This window comes from Dendrobates tinctorius, unplaced genomic scaffold (genome assembly GCF_039654945.1).
Source record: "Dendrobates tinctorius isolate UK_male_01 unplaced genomic scaffold, ASM3965494v1 ptg000085l, whole genome shotgun sequence".
NCBI lineage: Eukaryota > Metazoa > Chordata > Amphibia > Anura > Dendrobatidae > Dendrobates > Dendrobates tinctorius.
In genome coordinates, this window is record NW_027361753.1 from 4970030 (window position 1) to 4990030 (window position 20001).

The 20001-nt window shown below is 42.6% G+C and overlaps 1 protein-coding gene across 1 annotated transcript in view; it reads left to right on the forward strand.

Moving 5' to 3' along the window:
* CCBE1 (collagen and calcium binding EGF domains 1) overlaps positions 1 to 15745 on the forward strand; it is a 381954-nt gene extending 366209 nt beyond the window's left edge. Inside the window, exons 7-11 of the mRNA XM_073584790.1 lie at positions 10981 to 11101; positions 12154 to 12293; positions 14141 to 14176; positions 14292 to 14327; positions 14954 to 15745. Coding sequence (XP_073440891.1) covers positions 10981 to 11101; positions 12154 to 12293; positions 14141 to 14176; positions 14292 to 14327; positions 14954 to 15187 — 567 coding nt within the window. The 3' untranslated portion in view covers positions 15188 to 15745. The remainder of the gene's footprint in view (positions 1 to 10980; positions 11102 to 12153; positions 12294 to 14140; positions 14177 to 14291; positions 14328 to 14953) is intronic.
* The last annotated feature ends 4256 nt before the right edge of the window (positions 15746 to 20001 follow it).

Consider the following 20001-nt stretch of genomic DNA (forward strand, 5'->3'; position numbering starts at 1 on the left):
TTGTGCTGGCACAGTTTCACCAGCACCTTCCACCCACCGGTCCATATACCGTCCTCCTCCCTGTTTTTGGTGAGGTCTGAGACAACGTCACAATGCCTCCGGAGCCACGCCACAATGTCCTGCGGGGGAACAGCCTCATTCCAAAAGATGATATTAACCGTGGCGGTATCCGGCTTAGATATTAGAATGAAGCTGAACTTATTCCAGCCATCAGCATCCCTGAACTTGGGGAAATTGGCCCAGAATCTGTCCAGATCAGACATGAGCTTAAAGCTGATATCATAGCCTTGTCTGTCTGGCAGATTGATGACCGCAAAGATATTAACCGGCGCAAACCCCATCTGGCGGCACAGGAGCTCCCTGACCACCAGCCTCCTGTCCGGCAGGTCCTCCTTGGCACCTCTGTGACTGAACCGCACCACATTCCTCATTTTGAATGCCTACCCGATGTAATTGGAGCTGGAGGTAAAGGACGGAGCACCACGGCTCCAAACATTACTGGGAGGGACCTGTGGGGCCACACTGGGCTGACTGACAGAGCAAGGGTCTGCAGCAGAGGGGCCTGTTGCACCTGGTGTGCTGGAAACCAAAGGGGGAAATCACAGACATTTTGCACATTATTATCATCATCATCAATCTTAATAGCGTCATCAGGATGCGCAATGTCCACCACAGACTCTGTACCCCCTTCAGCCCCCAACCCCACATGAACAGTATCAATATCCCCAGAATTAGTGCTCTCCTGGACACTAACAGTAGATGCAGTCTCATGTCCACTGTCTTGCTGTTGTGCTGGGTATGCTGGGACTTGTGGTACCGCTGGGATCTGAGCCTCTTGCTCCTGCTTGGGGTCTGCCGCAGGTAGTTGCGGCTGCTAGTGCAGTATCTGACCCTCCTTAAAACAGAAGCTAGCTGGCTGCTGCACCGACCGTACCTGCTGCCGGGTCCTCCCTGGGACAATGTCTGTGCGGGAACCAGCAGAGTCCTGAGCGTAGGACCTAAACCGCTCCTGGTTCCTATATGTCTCTGCCAGGGGCCCCATCCTCGCCAACACACAGTCTATGTCCCGCACCACAGTCGCCAGCTCTACCCCCAGTGCGTTCAGTCTCTGGTCATATACAGAGTGATCCCCAGGATTAGCAGCCTTCACCTTGTAAATGCAGTCAATTTCCATTTGCAGAAGATTCCTCTGCTGCTGCAACTCACCAATCCTCCTGACCAGTCTTGGTATCTCCTCTGCCAGCTGTAGCTCCAGGGCACGCGGCGGCTCCTTCTGGGGTCTTGTTTTAGGGGATGACACCTTGGTTTTTAATATCGCTGGTTTTGTGGCTCCAGCCTCCGCAACACTTTTACCGCTGCCACCAGCCTGCAATCTCATGCATAAAGAGCTCACCATGCTGGTCACCACATGTCTCAGCTGAAGGTTCTCCTGGAGTGTTTGCTTCTCCAGAGATGTCCGTCTCTGTCTGCCTGGAGTGAGCTGCACACCTGAAGCTGGTGATGGACTCTGCCTCACCTTCTGTGCAGCCACCTGCCCTTCAGCACTCAGGTTCTCAGCAGAAGATGGCTTCTGGGATTTCCTTCCAGGCTCTGGACACTGCTTTGACCGGTCGACTGTTTAACAGCAACATCCTTGCACACAAGCAAAGCTTTCTACTGTTTCTTTCCCGTACTGAGCTTCAAAGCATGATCTTTCTCCATGCTGCTGGGACTTCCATTCTGAGGTTTATTTTCCCCAGAGGCAACTCTAGGATTTCCATCCACATGAGAAGGTTGGGAGATTCCTCCCAGTGTAGGCCTGGAAGCCAGGGCCTTGCTTGGGGAGCTTCCCCGCCCAGGGTGGCCCCTCCGTGGGCTTGCTCCAGACATGAGGAGAACCACAGACGCACAACCTCACAGCTAGGAGGCAGTATTATAGTAGTTATATTTTTATACATATGGGCAGTATTATAGTAGTTACATTCTTGTACATAGGGGGCAGTATTAGCGTAGCTATATTCTTGTACATAAGGGCAGTGTTATAGTAGTTATATTCTTGTACATAGGGGGCACTATTATAGTAGTTATATTCTTGTACACAGGGGGCAGTATTATAGTAGTTATATTCTTGTACATAGGGGCAGTATTATAGCAGTTATATTCTAGTACATAGGAGCAGTATTATAGCAGTTATATTCTTGTACATAAGGGCAGTATTATAGTAGTTATATTCTTGTACATAGGAGCAGTATTATAGCAGTTATATTCTTGTACATAAGGACAGTATTATAGTAAACATCAAAACAAGAGAATCTTTAAAAAAAATGCTAGTCTTTGCCTGAATATTTGATACCATTCTCTTTCTTGGGGGGTTAATACATTACAAGAGCTCATGGTAGTTTTGACGGCAACAACTTTAGGGCATTTTCGTGCTTGTTAAGTTTGTATCCAGTAATTACATTGTCTGCGTGTTCTCTTTACATCAAAGAGTTGATTAAGTGTAAGTAAAAATACCAAATTCTGAAAACCACGGTGGCTTTTCTTCTTTAATGTATCACATATGGCACAGGTAATATAATGGAGCTGGAATGTGAACTTTAATAAGAACTGAACACAATATATGAAAATAATCAAAAACTCTAAGTGCTACATATTTGTGGCCAGTTATATGGCAGAGCTATGCTCCCGTGCTCTCTGCCTGGCATCAAGTGTAAATCTGTGACATTTCACTATACAGTGTGGACAGGGGTTTTGGAAAAAGGAATCCACATGGAATTGAGGGCACGCTGAGGGTTTTCAGATCCACAGGAAGCCTAATCTCTTGCACAAATGTCACACGGATGGAAATCTCTGTCCATGGGAAACTTTCAAACCGAAAAATTTAAAGCGGTTGTGTCACAAGATTTGCACAGATTGCAAAATTGAAATTTTAAAAATAAGGATGTAAAAATTGCTGTATAATCCTTTATATAAGTTTGACTCAATCTCCACCACCATAGCTTGATTAACTGTTCCTCAGTGTCCCTCCTCTCTCTTGTTGAGTCTCTCTCCAGCAAGTCTGCACCTCTCCCCACATAGTCTGATGAACAGGTCCTCAATATCCCTCCTCCCTGCTGGTGAATCTTTACCCATCTGACAGCTCTTCAGTGTTCCTTCTCCGACTGCTGAACCTATCTCCATCTACACTGATGGACAGATCCTCAGTGTCTCCTCTCCCTGCTGCTGAATCTCTGTCCACCTAGACTGACTGTTAACCTTTCCCCACCTAGCCTGATGGATAGGTCCTCAATTTCCCTTGTTCCTACTGTTGAATCTCCACCCACTTGTATTGACTAACATTTCAGTGTCCCTCCTCCCTGCTACTGAACCTCTTCACTGTTATGATTGGGTCACCGAGGAGGAGAGCAAGACCAAGCAAGCCACAGAAAACCAGAGAGGTTGGTAACTAAGCGGATTGCAGACCCCTGATCCTATCCACACAACTAGCAGTAGCCGTGGAGAGTGCCTACGATGATCCTAGACGCCTCGGCACAGCCGGAGAGCTAAATAAGCCTAAATCAAGAAAGGGGAAATCTAAACTTCTCCAGAGCAGACCCCAAAGGAATAGATAGCCCCCGAACATATATTGTCGGTGTGACAAGATGAAAACATAAACGCAGGTAGGAAAATAGACTGAGCAAATGATGGGGCCCACACTGACTAGACAGGACAGGAAAGGAAAGTCACTGTCTGCAATCACGCAAAAAACCCTGCAAAAAACCCTGCAAAAAAGTCCAACACGTCTGATAGAAAAATACTGAAGTCGCACGACTTCACCCACTATATCAGCACTCTGGTATATTCTGAAAGCAGAGCAAAAAGAGGCCAATCTAATAAGGGACAAAAACAAACTGGCACAAGCAGTAACATATGGATGGTGATTCAGCACCGCCCCAGCCGGAGCTGGCTGAACCACACAAAACTGAAATAGGCAAAATTAGACCAAATGTGAACAATAGCAAAATAACACTTAGCTGAGCATGCAGGGACTGAGCTGGAAACTAAGACCTCAGGAGGCAGGAAAAAATCACCAGCAGGAATAGAGGGAGTCGGCTGTCTTAAATCCAGTCTGAAACCCCAGTTGTCCAATCGTCCTCATTATCAGGTGGCAAGACTCTGTTAATCAGATCAGCTCCATTACCTCCAGTAACCACCAGAGGGAGCCCAGAAAGAGAACTCGAAACCTTCACCCACCACTTGCATCAGTGACCCATTTCCGTCACATCTCCTCCAGTCCCTTTCTCCTGCTGTCACCCCTCACCTAACTAAAATATTTAGCCTCTCTCTCTCTCTCTCTCTCTTCTGGTATCTTTCCCTCCTCATTTAAGCATGCCATCATACATCCACTACTTAAAACACCATCCCTCGACCAAAACTGTGCCGCTAACTATAGACCTGTCTCTAATCTCCCCTTCATCTCTAAACTCCTGGAAAGCCTGGTCAACTCCCGTCTTATCCACTATCTCTCTGATAACTCTCTTCTCGACCCTCTCCAATCCGGTTCCGTTCCTTACACTCTACTGAAACTGCCCTCACTAAAGTCTCTAATGATCTACTAACAGCTAAATCAAATGGTCATTACTCCAGGATAATTCTCTTGGATCTCTCTGCAGCGTTTGACACTGTGGATCATCAGCTCCTCCTCACTATGCTCCATTCCATTGGCTTCAAGGACACCGTTCTCTCCTGGTTCTCCTCCTATCTCTCTGATCGCTCCTTTACTGTATCTTTTGCCAGCTCCTCCTCCTCTCACCTTCCCCTTACTGTTTAGGTTCCTCAAGGATCGGTTCTAGGCCCCCTCCTCTTCTCCTTGTACACTGCCCCTATTGGTCAAACAATCAGTAGATTTGGTTTCCAGTACCATCTCTATGCTGATGACACCCAATTATATGCTTCTTCTCCTGACATCACGCCAGCCTTTCTAGAAAATACGGCAATTGTCTAAACGCTGTGTCTAACATCATGTCCTCACTATATCTGAAACTGAACCTGTCAAAGACTGAACTCCTTGTGTTTCCTCCCTCTACTAATGTACCTATACCCGACATTGCCATTTCTGTGTGTGGTTCCACTATTACTCCCCAGCAACATGCCCGCTGTCTTGGGGTCATACTTGATTCCGAGCTTTCCTTTGCCCCCCACATACAATCACTGGCTCGCTCAAAAACATTTCTAGAATTTGACCTTTTCTTACTTTTGACTGCAAAAACTCATACTGTTTCTCTTATTCATTCTCGTCTCGACTATTGTAACTGTCTTCTAATCGGTCTCTCTCTTACCAAACGCTCCCCTCTCCATTCTGTCTTGAATGCTGCAGCCAGGATCATATTCCTCACCAATCGTTACACCGATGCCTCTACCTTGTGCCAGTCATTACACTGGTTACCCATCCACTCCAGAATTCAGTATAAGCTTATTACCCTCACCCACAAAGCACTCCATGGCTCAGCACCACCCTACATCTCCTCCCTTGTTTCAGTATACCACCCTACCCACGCCCTCCATTCTGCTGATGACCTGAGGTTAGCATCCTCAATAATCAGAACCTCCCACTTCCATCTCCAAGACTTTACACGTGCTGCACCAATTCTTTGGAATACACTTCCCAGGTCAATACGATTAGTCCCCAATCCCCACAATTTTAAGCGTCCCCTGAAAACGCATTTATTCAGACTGGCCTACCGCCTCAACATATTAACCTAATCTATCCCTGTGTTTCACAGGCAAAAGTTTTACCATAACCAGGTTCCCCGCATCAAGTGCCCACATGCTTTATGCATCCATTAGCCCTCTGTGTCTGTACTGTTACACACTTAACATTATGGCTGGTCCATACAATCAGGTCAACTGTTACCACCCACCTTTCGTGTCTACCTCTTTCCTCATAGACTGTAAGCTTGTGAGCAGGGCCCTCATTCCTCTTGGTATCTGTTATGATCTATGTGATTATTGTTATGCTGTAATGTTTATTGTCTGTACAAATCCCCTCCGAAATGTAAAGTGCTGCGGAATATGTTGGCGCCATAGAAATAAAATGTATTATTATTATTATTATTATTATTATTATTATTATTACTACCCTGATGTACAAGTCCCCAGTGTCTCTCCTCCCAGCTGCTGAATCTCTACTCACCTAGACTGACTGACAGCTCTGTAATGTCCCTCCTCCCTGCTGATGAACCTCTCTCCAGTTAGCCTGATGGACAGCTCCTCAGTGTTCCTCTTCCCTACTGCGGCTGAGATCTCACACTGCTCAGTACAAGCTGCAGATGTCAGTCAGGGTGGGTGCAATACAAGAGATAATCGGGGTCCAGAATAGGGTCTTATCCGATAAAAGAGGGGGTTTAAAAACAGGGAAATTGCTCACCTGGTACAACTGTGTATCACACAACAAGAAAGGAGCTTGGGTATATCTGCTGCAGCAGATCAATGGGTGAACAAACCATAAAGACAAAAAGTGTGGATAACATGTGGTTCCTCTATGCGAAAATTTCAGGAGACACAATAAAACTTGATGCTCATCTTTATATCAGGATTTTACAGCCATTTTGACATGGATTTGTAAAGTAAAGACAACAGACTGATCAGGTCTAAAAATTGATTTAATAAAGTCTATACTGTATGGGTGAATTCTGCACCAAATCTGCAAGTTATAAATAAGCAACGTGTGCATGAGACGTCAGGATTCTCATTCTGTTTGCTGGCACCAGGAAACTCAAGAGGTTTTGTGTCAAATCTGCACTAAAGAAAAAACACTGCAAAAATGCAACGTGTGCACACGGCCTTACGGTCTCAAGGGTGTAAGAACGTATCACACTTTCTCCGGAGAATGACAGGGTCGATTTTTATCTTTATTACAACCTCCAATGTCCTTAAACAATAACTAGAGTTTTATTTTTTTTTTCTTAATTATTTTTTAGCATGGAAAGTTATGAAACTTTTCAAATCACTTTATTAGGGAATTTGTCTTAATTAAAGTGAAAAGAAAAAATTGCATGTAAGTGTCTCCTTAATTCTTAGGCTGTGTGCACACGTTGCGGATTTAGATGCGTTTCCGCTGCGTTTTTGGACGCACGGAATTGCATCAAATCTGCAGTATAGTGCACCACCAATGTTAATCTGTGGGAAATGGAGATTTGCTGCGGAAAAATACGTTCGGATTTGCAGCGTTTTATTTTCCGCAGCATGTCAATTCTCTTTGCGGATCTGCAGCGTTTCTGCACCCATTGACTTCCATTGAGTCAGGAAAATCCGCAGCAAATCCGCAGGTGTAAAAAGGTCTGTGGTTTTGCTGCAGATGTGGGTGCGAGAAACGCTGCAGATAGGGAGGAGGAAGAAAGTGTGGGCGGAGACTGTGTGTGGGCGGAGACTATGTGTGTGCGGAGAATGTGTGCGGGTCTGCGGGGCTGTGTGTGTGTCTGCAGATCTGTATGTAGGCAGGCATCATCCGATGGGACTGTTAGTCCCATCCGGCTATGCCTGCTACAGTGACAGCTAGCCGATGATGGGACTACTACTGTCACATCTCCTGAAGTGACAACTCTATAGAGGAGATCATCATGGGACCCTCATAATTAAATTGATTACGTCAGAACAGGGAGTATACTGTTGGTTTATTATTATTTTTTTTTACAGGTGATCGAGGGCATCGCAGGAATTAGGCGTACAATAAAGATGGGAAACTGTGTTTCATGTTTTTTTTTCATTAAAATACTTTATTCTGGCTGTGTGTTTTTTTAACCCTTTACCAACTTTACGATTAATAATGGATAGGTATCTTATTGACATCTCTCCATTGCTAACTGGGCTTGATGTCACCTTACAATACAAAGGTGACATCAAGCCAACAAATATTACCCCATATGCCACCACTACACGGCAGTGGGAAGAGAGAGGCTAAGTGCCGGAATTGGCGCATCTTAGCGATCCGCCATTTCTGGGGTGGCTGGGGGCAGATGTTTGTAGCCGGAGGGGGGGGGCAATAACCATGGTCCCTTCCTAGGCTATGAATATCTACCCCCAGTCATCGGCTTTCTCTCTGTGGCGCAGACATTTTTTTTCCCCTTTTTTTAAATTAAACATATTGTTCATTAATAAACATCGGCCTTGGTATTATCTATCTATCTATAGATACACCGCGTGCAGAATTATTAGGCAAGTTGTATTTGAGAGGATTCTTTATATTATTGAACAACAACAATGTTCTCAATCAACCCAAACGACTCATAAATATCAAAGCTTAATATTTTTGGAAGTTGAAGTGGTTTTCTTTTTAGATTTGGCTATCTTAGGAGGATATCTGTTTGTGCAGGTAACTATTACTGTGCAGAATTATTAGGCAACTTTATAAAAACCAAATATATACCCATCTCACTTGTTTATTTTCACCAGGTAATCCAATATAACAACACAAAAATTAGAAATAAACATTTCTGACATTCAAAAACAAAAAAAAAAACAGTGACCAATATAGCCACCTTTCTTTACGATGACACTCAAAAGCCTTCCATCCATAGATTCTGTCAGTTGCTTGATCGGTTTATGATCAACATTGCGTGCAGCAGTCACCACAGTCTCCCAGACACTGTTCCGGGAGGTGTACTGTTTTTCCTCCCTGTAGATCTCACATTTTATGAGGGACCACAGGTTCTCTATGGGGTTCAGATCAGGTGAACAAGGGGGCCATGTCATTCTTTTTTCTTCTTTTAGACCTTTACTGACCAGCCACGCTGTGGAGTATTTGGATGCATGTGATGGAGCATTGTCCTGCATGAAAATCATGTTATTCTTGAACGATACCGAATTCTTCCTGTACCACTGCTTGAAGAAGGTGTCTTCCAGAAACTGGCATTAGGTCTGGGAGTTGAGCTTCACTCCATCCTCAACCTGAAAAGGTCCCACAAGTTCATCTTTGATACCAGCCCATACCAGTACCCCACCTCCACCTTGCTGGCGTCTGAGTCGGAGTGGAGCTCTCTGCCCTTTACTGATCCAGCCTCGGGCCCATCCATCTGGCCCATCAAGAGTCACTCTCATTTCATCAGTCCATAAAACCTTAGAAAAATCAGTCTTGAGATATTTCTTGGCCCAGTCTTGACGTTTTATCTTATGTTTCTTGTTGAAAGGTGGTCATATTCCAGCCTTCCTTACCTTGACCATGTCCCTGAGTATGGCACATCTTGTGCTTTTTGATACTCCAGTAACGTTGCAGCTCTGAAATATGGCAAAACTGGCAGCAAATGGCATCTTGGCAGCTTCACGCTTGATTTTCCTCAATTCATGGGCAGTTATTTTGCGCCTTTTTTCAGCAACACACTTCTTGCGACCCTGTTGGATATTTGCCATGAAATGCTTGATTGTTCGGTGATCACGCTTCAAAAGTTTGTCAATTTCAAGACTGCTGCATCCCTCTGCAAGACATCTCACAATTTTTGACTTTTCAGAGTCCATCAAATCTCTCTTCTGACCCATTTTGCCAAAGGAAAGGAAGTTGCCCTAATAAAAAAGCACACCTTATATAGGGTGTTGATGTCATTAGACCACACCTCTCCTCATTACAGAGATGCAAATCACCTGATTTACATAATTGGCAGTTGGCTTTCAAGCCTATACAGCTTGAAGTAGGACAACATGTATAGAAAGGGTGATGTGATCAAAATACTCATTTGCCTAGTAATTCTGCACACAGTGTATATCTGTCTATCTGCGTGTGTACACATTATTCCTCAATGGAGTATGCAAAATAAGAGGTTGGACAAAGAAATGACATCATAATTCTTTTTTTTTTGTTAAATACTAGATCTTTATTAACAAAAACGCATACAAATCCGCATGAAAATCCGCATCAAAAGCGCATCAAATCCGCATGGATTTTTACCTGCATTTTCTGCAAAGAGATGCAGATTCTGTGCAGAAAATTCCACAGGCAAATCAGCAACGTGTGCACATACCCTTACTTTTCCCCATTCTATTCACTGCCTTCAGGTGCATTGATATCAGAGCGTACTCCTTTGGAGTACAGATGATGGCAGTGATGGGTCAGCAGTGCACCTGGGTCTCACTGCCTCTGGGGAGGATCTGTTGCAGAGGCTGACCCATCACTGCCATCATCTGTACTCCAAAGGACTACGCTCTGATGCACTGTCCATGCAATTTTTATTTTTATTTTTTGGAGGAATGAAGACAAATCTGTAATAAATTAACTTACAAAGAATCACAACTTTCATGCTGGACAAAATTATGTAAAAAATGAAAGTTTCGTTTCTCGTCAAATGAAGGGTGCTAGCCCAAACTGAGGGTGCGTTTAACACGGTTCAACCACCACCACAATACGACCACCAATAGGGATACTTTTAAGCTAAGTTCACAATGGTTGTTTTTGCAGAGTTTTTTTATTTTATGCTGTTTTTTATGCTAATTTCCACCTGCGTTTTGCAGTGACAGCGAAGCCTATGAGATATCAGAAATCTTGTGCACACGCATTTCTAAGTAGATGGAGATTCAGCAGCAGGGAGGAGGGACATTGAGGACGTGTTCATCAGACAATATGGGGAGAGTTTCAGTAGCAGGAGGGAGGATGTACACTGAGGAGATGTCAATCTAGGTAGGTGGAGATTCAGCAGCAGTGAGGAGGGACATTGAGGACGTGTTCATCAGACAATATGGGGAGAGTTTCAGTAGCAGGAGGGAGGAGGTACACTGAGGAGATGTCAGTCAATCTAGGTAGGTGGAGATTCAGCAGCAGGGAGGAGGGACATTGAGGACCTGTTCATCAGACTATATGGAGAGAGTCTTTTTACATATGACGATGTGCTGCTGAGAACGATGATTTTTAAAAAAAATGCTGCATAAAAGAGTATTTCAGCTGATGAACAGGAATTTTGCAAGTTCATCTGGTGATCGGTAGCTGGTCTAAATGGAAAGATACCTTCAGAGAATGATACTTTGCCTCTCTGCTTCCAGCTGGCGTTATTACCGAACAGTGTTTCCGAATCCAGCAAACACATCACCGCTGACAAAGTGTTGGCCTCCACCATGTATGTTCAGGGACCACCTGGGTTACCAGGAACGCAAGGACCCCCAGGTAGGACCACGAACAGCTTTGGGTGTCTATATTTATAAATCCCGACCATGTGCAGAACTTTACCAGCACGTCCGAAATAAAGAGATGAAAAAGTAAGGAAACAATTCAACCACAACAGTGCGCCCGGCCAAGACCCATGTGGTGCATCCCAAAACTGTTACATTAGCAAAATACACAAAAATGTATAAAAAAAAATCATACCTATAAAAATGTCAGTTTTTAAAAAATAAAATCAAAATACACTAATTTTTTATTTTTAATGTCATGAAACTATTACATTTGAAATGTAACCAATCACAGTGCTTCTTTAAAGGAGGATTCCGGTGGTATAAGTTATCCCCTGTCCATGGCAGAATAGCTGATTACTGCCAGATTAGTGGCGTCAGGACACTGAGACCCCCATGGTCACCGAAAATGTAGAACAGCTTTAAAGGGGTTGTACAGTGAAAAGCAATTAATCGATGGGGGGGTCCGACCGCTGGAATCCCCACAGATCGGCAGAACTAAGTGCTTTTATCTCCATCAAGGTACGGTCGGACGGCTATAAGTTATCACCTACTAAGCAGGGTGATAATCTTCTGCTGATAAAACACTGATTGTATTGAAACCTAAAAACACAGTCTAGTAAGTAACACATCATTGGAATCATTGTCTCTTCCACTACATTATGCTGCTCTCACATTACATAGCAAAAAATTGCTGACAGATTCCCTTTAACTTTTTTTTCACCATAGAACGCTTTTGTATAGAAAATTATTCACCTTGCCAATATCATTTTAATTAGAATTTTCACTTTATTTATTAGAATCCCCCCCATCATTGCTAAGGTCCAAGTGTCCCGGTCGCTGCACTTCAGCCCCGCTGCTTGACTCACGACAGCATTTCCCTGTTGGCACAAGAGGGTTGGCTGCCTTAGAAGGGGGCAGCCGGCTTAGCTCACGTAGCAGCTCCAGGGTTATTAAGAAGCGAGCTCCTCCCTGGCACATCATAGTTCGCTCACTGTAATCAAAAATGTTGTTCTAAAAAAAATGATGATTTTTTTGTCATTAAAGGATTACCCGGCCCAAAAGGAAGCGCTGGTCAGCCTGGTCTACCTGGACCCCCAGGTCCTCCCGGCCCCCGGGGATTCATGGGACCAATGGGGCCTTCTCCAGAGATATCTCCTATTAAACAAGGAAGGAGAGGACCTGTGGTTAGTGCTGAGCAAAGTGTCTCCTCGCTGTCTATGTTCTCTCAATTCACCCATCTATCGTCTATTTATCTATCATTTATATTCATTTTACTCCCTTATATAGCGCCATCATATTCCACAGCGCTTTACAGACATCACTGTCCCCAATGGGGCTCACAATCTATATTCCCTATCAGTATGTCTACGGAGTGTGGGAGGAAACCGGAGAACCCGGAGAAAACATGGGGAACATGCAAACTGCCTGCAGAAGTTTTCCTTCTATCTATCTATCTATCTATCTATCTATCTATTATTTATTTATCTATTATCTATCATCTATTATCTGTCTATTATCTCTCTATCTATCATCTATCTATTATCTATCATCTATCTATTATCTATCTATTATCTATCTATCATCTATCTATTTATCTATCATCTATCTATCTCTCTATCTATCTATCTATCTATCTATCTATCATCTATCTATTATCTATTATCTATCTATCTATACATTATATATATATATCTATTATCTATCTATCTATCTATTATCTATCTATCTATTATCTATCTACCTATCTATCTATTATCTATCTATTTATCTATTATCTATATATTTATCTATTTATCTATCTATCTATCTATCTATTATCTATCTAATATCTATCTATATATACATTATCTATCTATCTATCTATTATCTATCTATTATATGTCTATCTATTATCTGTCTATTATCTATCTATTATCTCTCTATTAGCTATTATCTATCTATCTATATATCTATTATCTATCTATCTATCATCTATCTATTATCTATCTATCTATTATCTATCTATTATCTACTGTATCTATCTATCTATCTATCTATCTATCATCTATCTATTATCTATCTATCTATTATCTATCTATTATCTATCTATCTACTGTATCTATCTATCTATCTGTCTATCATCTATCTATTATCTCTGTATTACCTATTATCTATCTATCTATCTATCTATCTATCTATCTATCTATTATCTATCTAATATCTATCTATACATTATCTATCTATTATCTATCTATCTACTGTATCTATCTATCTATCTATCTGTCTATCATCTATCTATTGTCTCTCTATTATCTATTATCTATCTATCTGTCTATCATCTATCTATTATCTCTGTATTACCTATTATCTATCTATTCTCTATCCCTCTACTCCTCTTTGGTGAGACCTCATCTGGAATACTGTGTCCAGTTTTGGGCACCACATTTTAAAAAAGACATCAACAAACTGGAGCAAGTTCAGAAAAGAGCGACCAGAATGGTGACCGGTCTGCAAACCCTGTCTTATGAGGAAAGGTTGCAGGATTTGGGAATGTTTAGCTTGCAAAAGAGAAGACTGAGAGGAGACTTAATAGCTGTCTACAAATATCTAAAGGGCTGTCACATTGTAGAAGGATCAACTTTATTCTCATTTGCACAAGGAAAGACTAGAAGCAATGGGATGAAACTGAATGGGAGGAGACACAGATTAGATACTAGAAAAAACTTTTTGACAGTTAGAGTGATCAATGAGTGGAACAGGCTGCCACGAGAAGTGGTGAGTTCTCCTTCAATGGAAGTCTTCAAAGAGGCTGGACAGACATCTCTCTGGGATGATTTAGCGAATCCTGCTTTGAGCAGGGGGTTGGATCAGTTGGCCCAGGAGGTCCCTTCCAACTCTACGATTCTATGATTCTATTATCTGTTTCTCTTATAGATTGATTTATCTATCTTCAGTAATATTCTGATATCTGTCAGTCCATACCTTTTGTGTGTTTCTGTCTGTAATATACAGTATATACACAATAACTCTATAGTAATCCGGTTATTTGTAGGGTCCTCCAGGGGCATCAGGAAAGGATGGACTGAAGGTCAGTAGCAGACAATCATTTTGGACTAAAATCTGCCCATAGAGGGCGACACTGGGAATCATATTTACAGGTGTTTGTCCTTGGGTCCTCACCTCGCCATGTGTTCCTTTTCCAGGGTGACCGAGGAGCTCCAGGACCAAGAGGACTTCCGGTAAGTGCAACGCGGAGTTTGTCATATCTAAATCCAAACAATTGGAAAATAAAAGCTTTATGTTTGATAGAAGGTTTCGGATCCTGCTCCCAAAGTATTTAACCCTAAATGCAAGTTTACCTCTGCTATATCTATTATTCTGTAGATCTTGCCATAACTATGGTATTTTTTTTTTACCCTGGTGTAAATGCCGCTGTTCTCTTGAATCCGGCAGTGTTTTTCTTTTGTTCCTGCGCCTCTCCGTTCTTGAGCCATGGCCCACTCTTCCCTGTATATAAAACTAGTCTTCTTGTCCAAATGGGTGTGGGTGTCTTTTTGATGACCACACCCAGTTGGCTAACAAAAAACTAGATTTATATACAGTGAAGAGTGGGTCACATCTCAGGGACGGAGAGGCGCAGGAACAAAAGAAAAACATCCCCGGATTCAGGAGAACGTCGGGATTCGGACGAAAATAAAATACACGTTAAAGACAAGTGAGAGAATTTCTTTAAATTGCTGTGGATTTCGGATGGTGAGTTGTATCTATCAGGATGTTTGAGGATGAGTTGTATTTATTATTTTTACATTTTTGTTTTTTTTACATTATATTTTATGTTTCTGTTTACCATCCTCTGCGCCCTCAGGGCCCCCCAGGTTCCTTTGACTTCTTATTACTAATGATGGCCGACATCCGGAACGACATCGCGGAACTTCAAGACAAAGTTTTTGGCCATCGATCCCATTCCTCTACTGAAGAGTTTCCATTACCTCAAGAGTTCTCCAACCATCACGAGTCAGTGGACTTTGGTTCCGGAGAGGACTATAAACATCGAACTGTGACAAAGAACCTAAGAACAGAGAAAACAAGCCATCATTAACCAACGCCGGGGAAGGGAGAAATAATTTTATATGTCTTCAATTGTATAAAACGATGCACTGATAATGGAAAGAGTATCTATTTTTGTTTTGTTTTTTTTTGTTTTTTTATTGTTATTAATATTATTATTTGTATTATTATGTTGCTTCTCAGTTGTACAGAAACTTTAAAGAGTCGTATTTCCAAGATGGTCACCTGGAGATCCGTGTTCTCCGAGGAAATAAAGTCACATGTTCTAGAAAATTAGACAGTGTTTTTTTTAGAAAAGTTTTAGGCACTTTCCAAAAACAAAACTAAATTTTTGAAAACTTATTGGACAGATTGGCTACATTTATAAAGTTTGTCGAATTTCGGGAAGATGTATTGTCAAAAATCTCCACTAATAATTTAAAGCCCTCCACTTAATGTGTTGTCTCATATAAGTCCGCCCGCATAGCAGAAGGAATGATTGTTTTTTTTTTGTTTTTGAGGGTCTCTCTTAATACTAAGGGAAACCGTATGAAACAAAGGGCACTATTTTTAGGCGGTTACTAATAAAAGTTATATTTTAATATCTTGACGGTCACCCATCTTTCCCTTTCATTCATGCATGATGTATTTCAGTACGGCGGATCTTCTCTCCCCGCAGGACATAAGCGGAGCCAGAGGGGTCCATGCACTAATTTTATGATTTTATTACCTCTTTACATTAAAAAAAAAACCTTGACCACAAATGTAAAAGATAAAACAGGGAGTGTTAGCCCTAAACTGTAGACACAAGGCTTCATATTGGTATTTACTGACTGTGGACACAATGTATAACATGGCAAAGTTATTCCAAAAATTGGATATTTCCATGAATATTATACAAGGAGCCTAAAAAAACATAGAAAATCATTATACAAATATTTATTACATGTTCAAATATAAACTACATTACTGATCCTGAGTTACCTCCTGTATTATACTCCAGAGCTGCACTCACTACTCTGTTGGTGCAGTCACTGTGTACATACATTACATTACTGATCCTGAGTTACATCCTGTATTATACCCCAGAGCTGCACTCACTATTCTGCTGGTGCAGTCACTGTGTACATACATTACATTACTGATCCTGAGTTACATCCTGTATTATACCCCAGAGCTGTACTCACTATTCTGCTTGTACAGTCACTGTGTACATACAGTACATTACTGATCCTGAGTTACCTCCTGTATTATTCTCCAGAGCTGCACTCACTATTCTGCTGGTGCAGTCACTGTGTACATAAATTACTGATCCTGTACTGACCCCGAGTTACATCCTGTATTATACTCCAGAGCTGCACTCACTATTCTGCTGGTGCAGTCACTGTGTACATACATTACATTACTGATCCTGAGTTACATCCTGTATTATACCCCAGAGCTGCACTCACTATTCTGCTGGTGCAGTCACTGTGTACATACATTACATTACTGATCCTGAGTTACATCCTGTATATACTCCAGAGCTGCACTCACTATTCTGCTGGTGCAGTCACTGTGTACATACATTACATTACTGATCCTGAGTTAGGCTAATTTCACACTTGCTTTTTTTTGCAGCGCGTTTTTCCCGCAAAAAAATGCATTGAAAAAACGCATACAAACGCATACAAATGCTGCGTTTTTTTCAAGCATTTTTATGAGCATGCATGAAAAAAACGCAGCGTTTTTATGCGTTTGTATGCGTTTTTAGTGCGTTTTTACTGCGTTTGCGTTTTTTTCCAACATTAGGTGGCCCCTCACACTAACCCAAACCATGACTTTACTAACCCTAACCCTAACCCTAACCCTGACCCTAACCCTAACCCTGACCCTAACCCTAACCCTGACCCTAACCCTGACCCTAACCCTAACCCTGACCCTAACCCTAACCCTGACCCTAACCCTAACCCTTAACCAAACCATACTAACCCTAACCCTGACCCTAACCCTAACCCTTAACCAAACCATACTAACCCTAACCCTAAACCCTAGCTAACCCTAACCCTAGACCTAAACCCCCTTAACTAACCCTAACTCTAACCCAAACCCCTAAATTCCATTGTCCAACTAATGGTAAAAAAAAAAAACGCATGCGCAAAAAAACGCATACATAAGCATGCCAATGCGCACATATGCGCACCCATAGACTTATAATGGGTGTCTTGCTGTAAAAAAACGCATTGCGTGCGCATGCGTTTTTTTGAGGCAAGTCGGACGCCCAAAAAATGCAACAGGATGCATTTTGTGCGCCCGAGCGCATACCGCAAAAAAACGCATGCGCGGAAAAGCGCATACAAGCGCATGTGTATGCGCACATAAGCGCATCCCATGCAAAGTATAGGAAAAAAACGCATGCGTTTTTTAGCGCTAAAATACCGCGAAAAAAACGCAAGTGTGAAACCAGCCTTACATCCTGTATTATACTCCATAGCTGCACTCACTATTCAGCTGGTGCAGTCACTGTGTACATACATTACATTACTGATCCTGAGTTACCTCCTGTATTATACTCCAGAGCTGCACTCACTATTCAGCTGGTGCAGTCACTGTGTACATACATTACATTACTGATCCTGAGTTACATCCTGTATTATACTCCAGAGCTGCACTCACTATTTTGCTGGTGCAGTCACTGTGTACATACATTACATTACTGATCCTGAGTTACCTCCTGTATTATACTCCAGAGCTGCACTCACTAATCTGCTGGTGCAGTCACTGTGTACATACATTACATTACTGATCCTATACTGATCCCGAGTTACATCCTGTATTATACTCCAGAGCTGCACTCACTATTCTGCTGGTGCAGTCACTGTGTACATACATTACATTACTGATCCTGAGTTACATCCTGTATTATACCCCAGAGCTGCACTCACTGTTCTGCTGGCGCAGTCACTGGGTACATACATTACTGATCCTGAGATCGATCCTGTATTATACCCCAGAGCTGCACTCACTATTCTGCTGGTGCAGTCACTGTGTACATACATTACTGATCCTGAGATCCATCCTGTATTATACCCCAGAGCTGCACTCACTATTCTGCTGGTGCAGTCACTGTGTACATACATTACTGATACTGAGTTGCATCCTGTAGATCTTTTATTATAAAAATGAAAAACATAACAATAATAATAACAGAAACATAACAAGAATATCAGCCAAAAATAATCCGTATACTGAACACTGGTCCAGACTCTCATTCTTTCCTGTCACACATATTAAACATATATACAGAATAAGAACAACTAATAATAACTTACACCTTCTGGTCCGGTCACCAAACAAACTATTAACAAACAATAAAACAAACAAAGGCCGACATAAATATATACATAAACATTTTTTTTAATATATATATATATATAAAATAGCCAAACTATACAACAAATATATACAAGACAAAACTAAACACCTCACACTGAAACCCACCATTCCCAACACCCGCACTGACCTGAGAGCTGGTCCTGCGTCTCATGCCTTAGTCTATGTCCAACGTCCATAGGCCAGATCAGGCAGTGCCAGTGTTTTCCCCAAACACCCCAGTGTCCCATAGTCCCACAAGATAAACCCACCTCCCCCTTTTTCCCACCACCCAACCTAACACCTACACCCAAATCTATATCCCTATATACAATATATACAAAAACAAACACTACAACTCCCACAAATCACAAAGCCCAAGTTCGGCGCCTGCAACCCTACATCACTGTATACCGATCACAAAACAAAAATCTACAGTGTCAGCAGCAGCCCACCACCAGGAAAGGAGATGACCAGATTAGGGCACACTAAAAGAAAAGCCCCTCCAGATGAGAGCGGCCCTACTTGTGCCCAGTCTCTCATACTCCAGAGAGCGCACCTTCACCAGGTCACCGAGTATGGTCCTAAACATATCGTCCACTGGGAGGATTTTCCGTTGCGTCGATACTAAGCACCGTGCGCTCCACATGTGATACCTAACCACTGAACTAACTAGAAATAAGGTGCAGTGGTCCCAACCACCAAGGTCTCCGAATGCTGCATAGGCCCATTCCGCATAGGAGAGACCGGCCAGCCGAGACCAGCCAATGGAGGCACCCACCCTGTTGTACACCTCCGTGTTGAAGGGACAATAAAGCAGGAAATGGTCCATGCTTTCCAGCACGGTACCACAATGTTCCAAGGACAGTTGTCCTTAGAGCTCCTACACTTCAGATTGTCCCTCACACACAGTTTCCCATGGACGCAGCGCCAAGCCAAGTCCCAGAACTTCGAGGGGATCCTGCTAGAATTCAAAAGATGCAAACCCACCCCAAGATCCCGAATTGGGCAATCCCTGAGCACCAGAGGCCTCTGGAAATGGGTCAACAGAACTCTATTGTCAAGGAGTTTCCTTGGCAGAGTCCTGATCTCCCACATTCCCAGACCCTATCGGCGAATTAACTTTAGAACCAAGGTAGCGTAAGCCGGAAGATGTCCATGCGGTGTGCGAAGATCCTTCACTTGCCCTTCTGTCTCCCATTACCCACGGAGGAGCCCTCTCTTTCCAAAGGTTTGCAATATTGATCTTAATGAAGGTATCCACAAGGAATACCACAGGATTGACCATACCCAACCCTCCTAGTCTCCTGGTATGGTAAGTAACCTCCCTCTTGACCAGGTTCAGTCTATTCCCCCATAACAGTTGGAAGAACAAACTGTAGACCCGAGTCCAGAGAGACTCCGACAAGATGCACACACTGCCCAGATAAATCAGTAAAGGGAGCAGGTAAGTTTTGATCAGGTTTACCCTTTCCCTGAGGGTCACAGACCAACCCTTCCATTCGTTCACCTTCT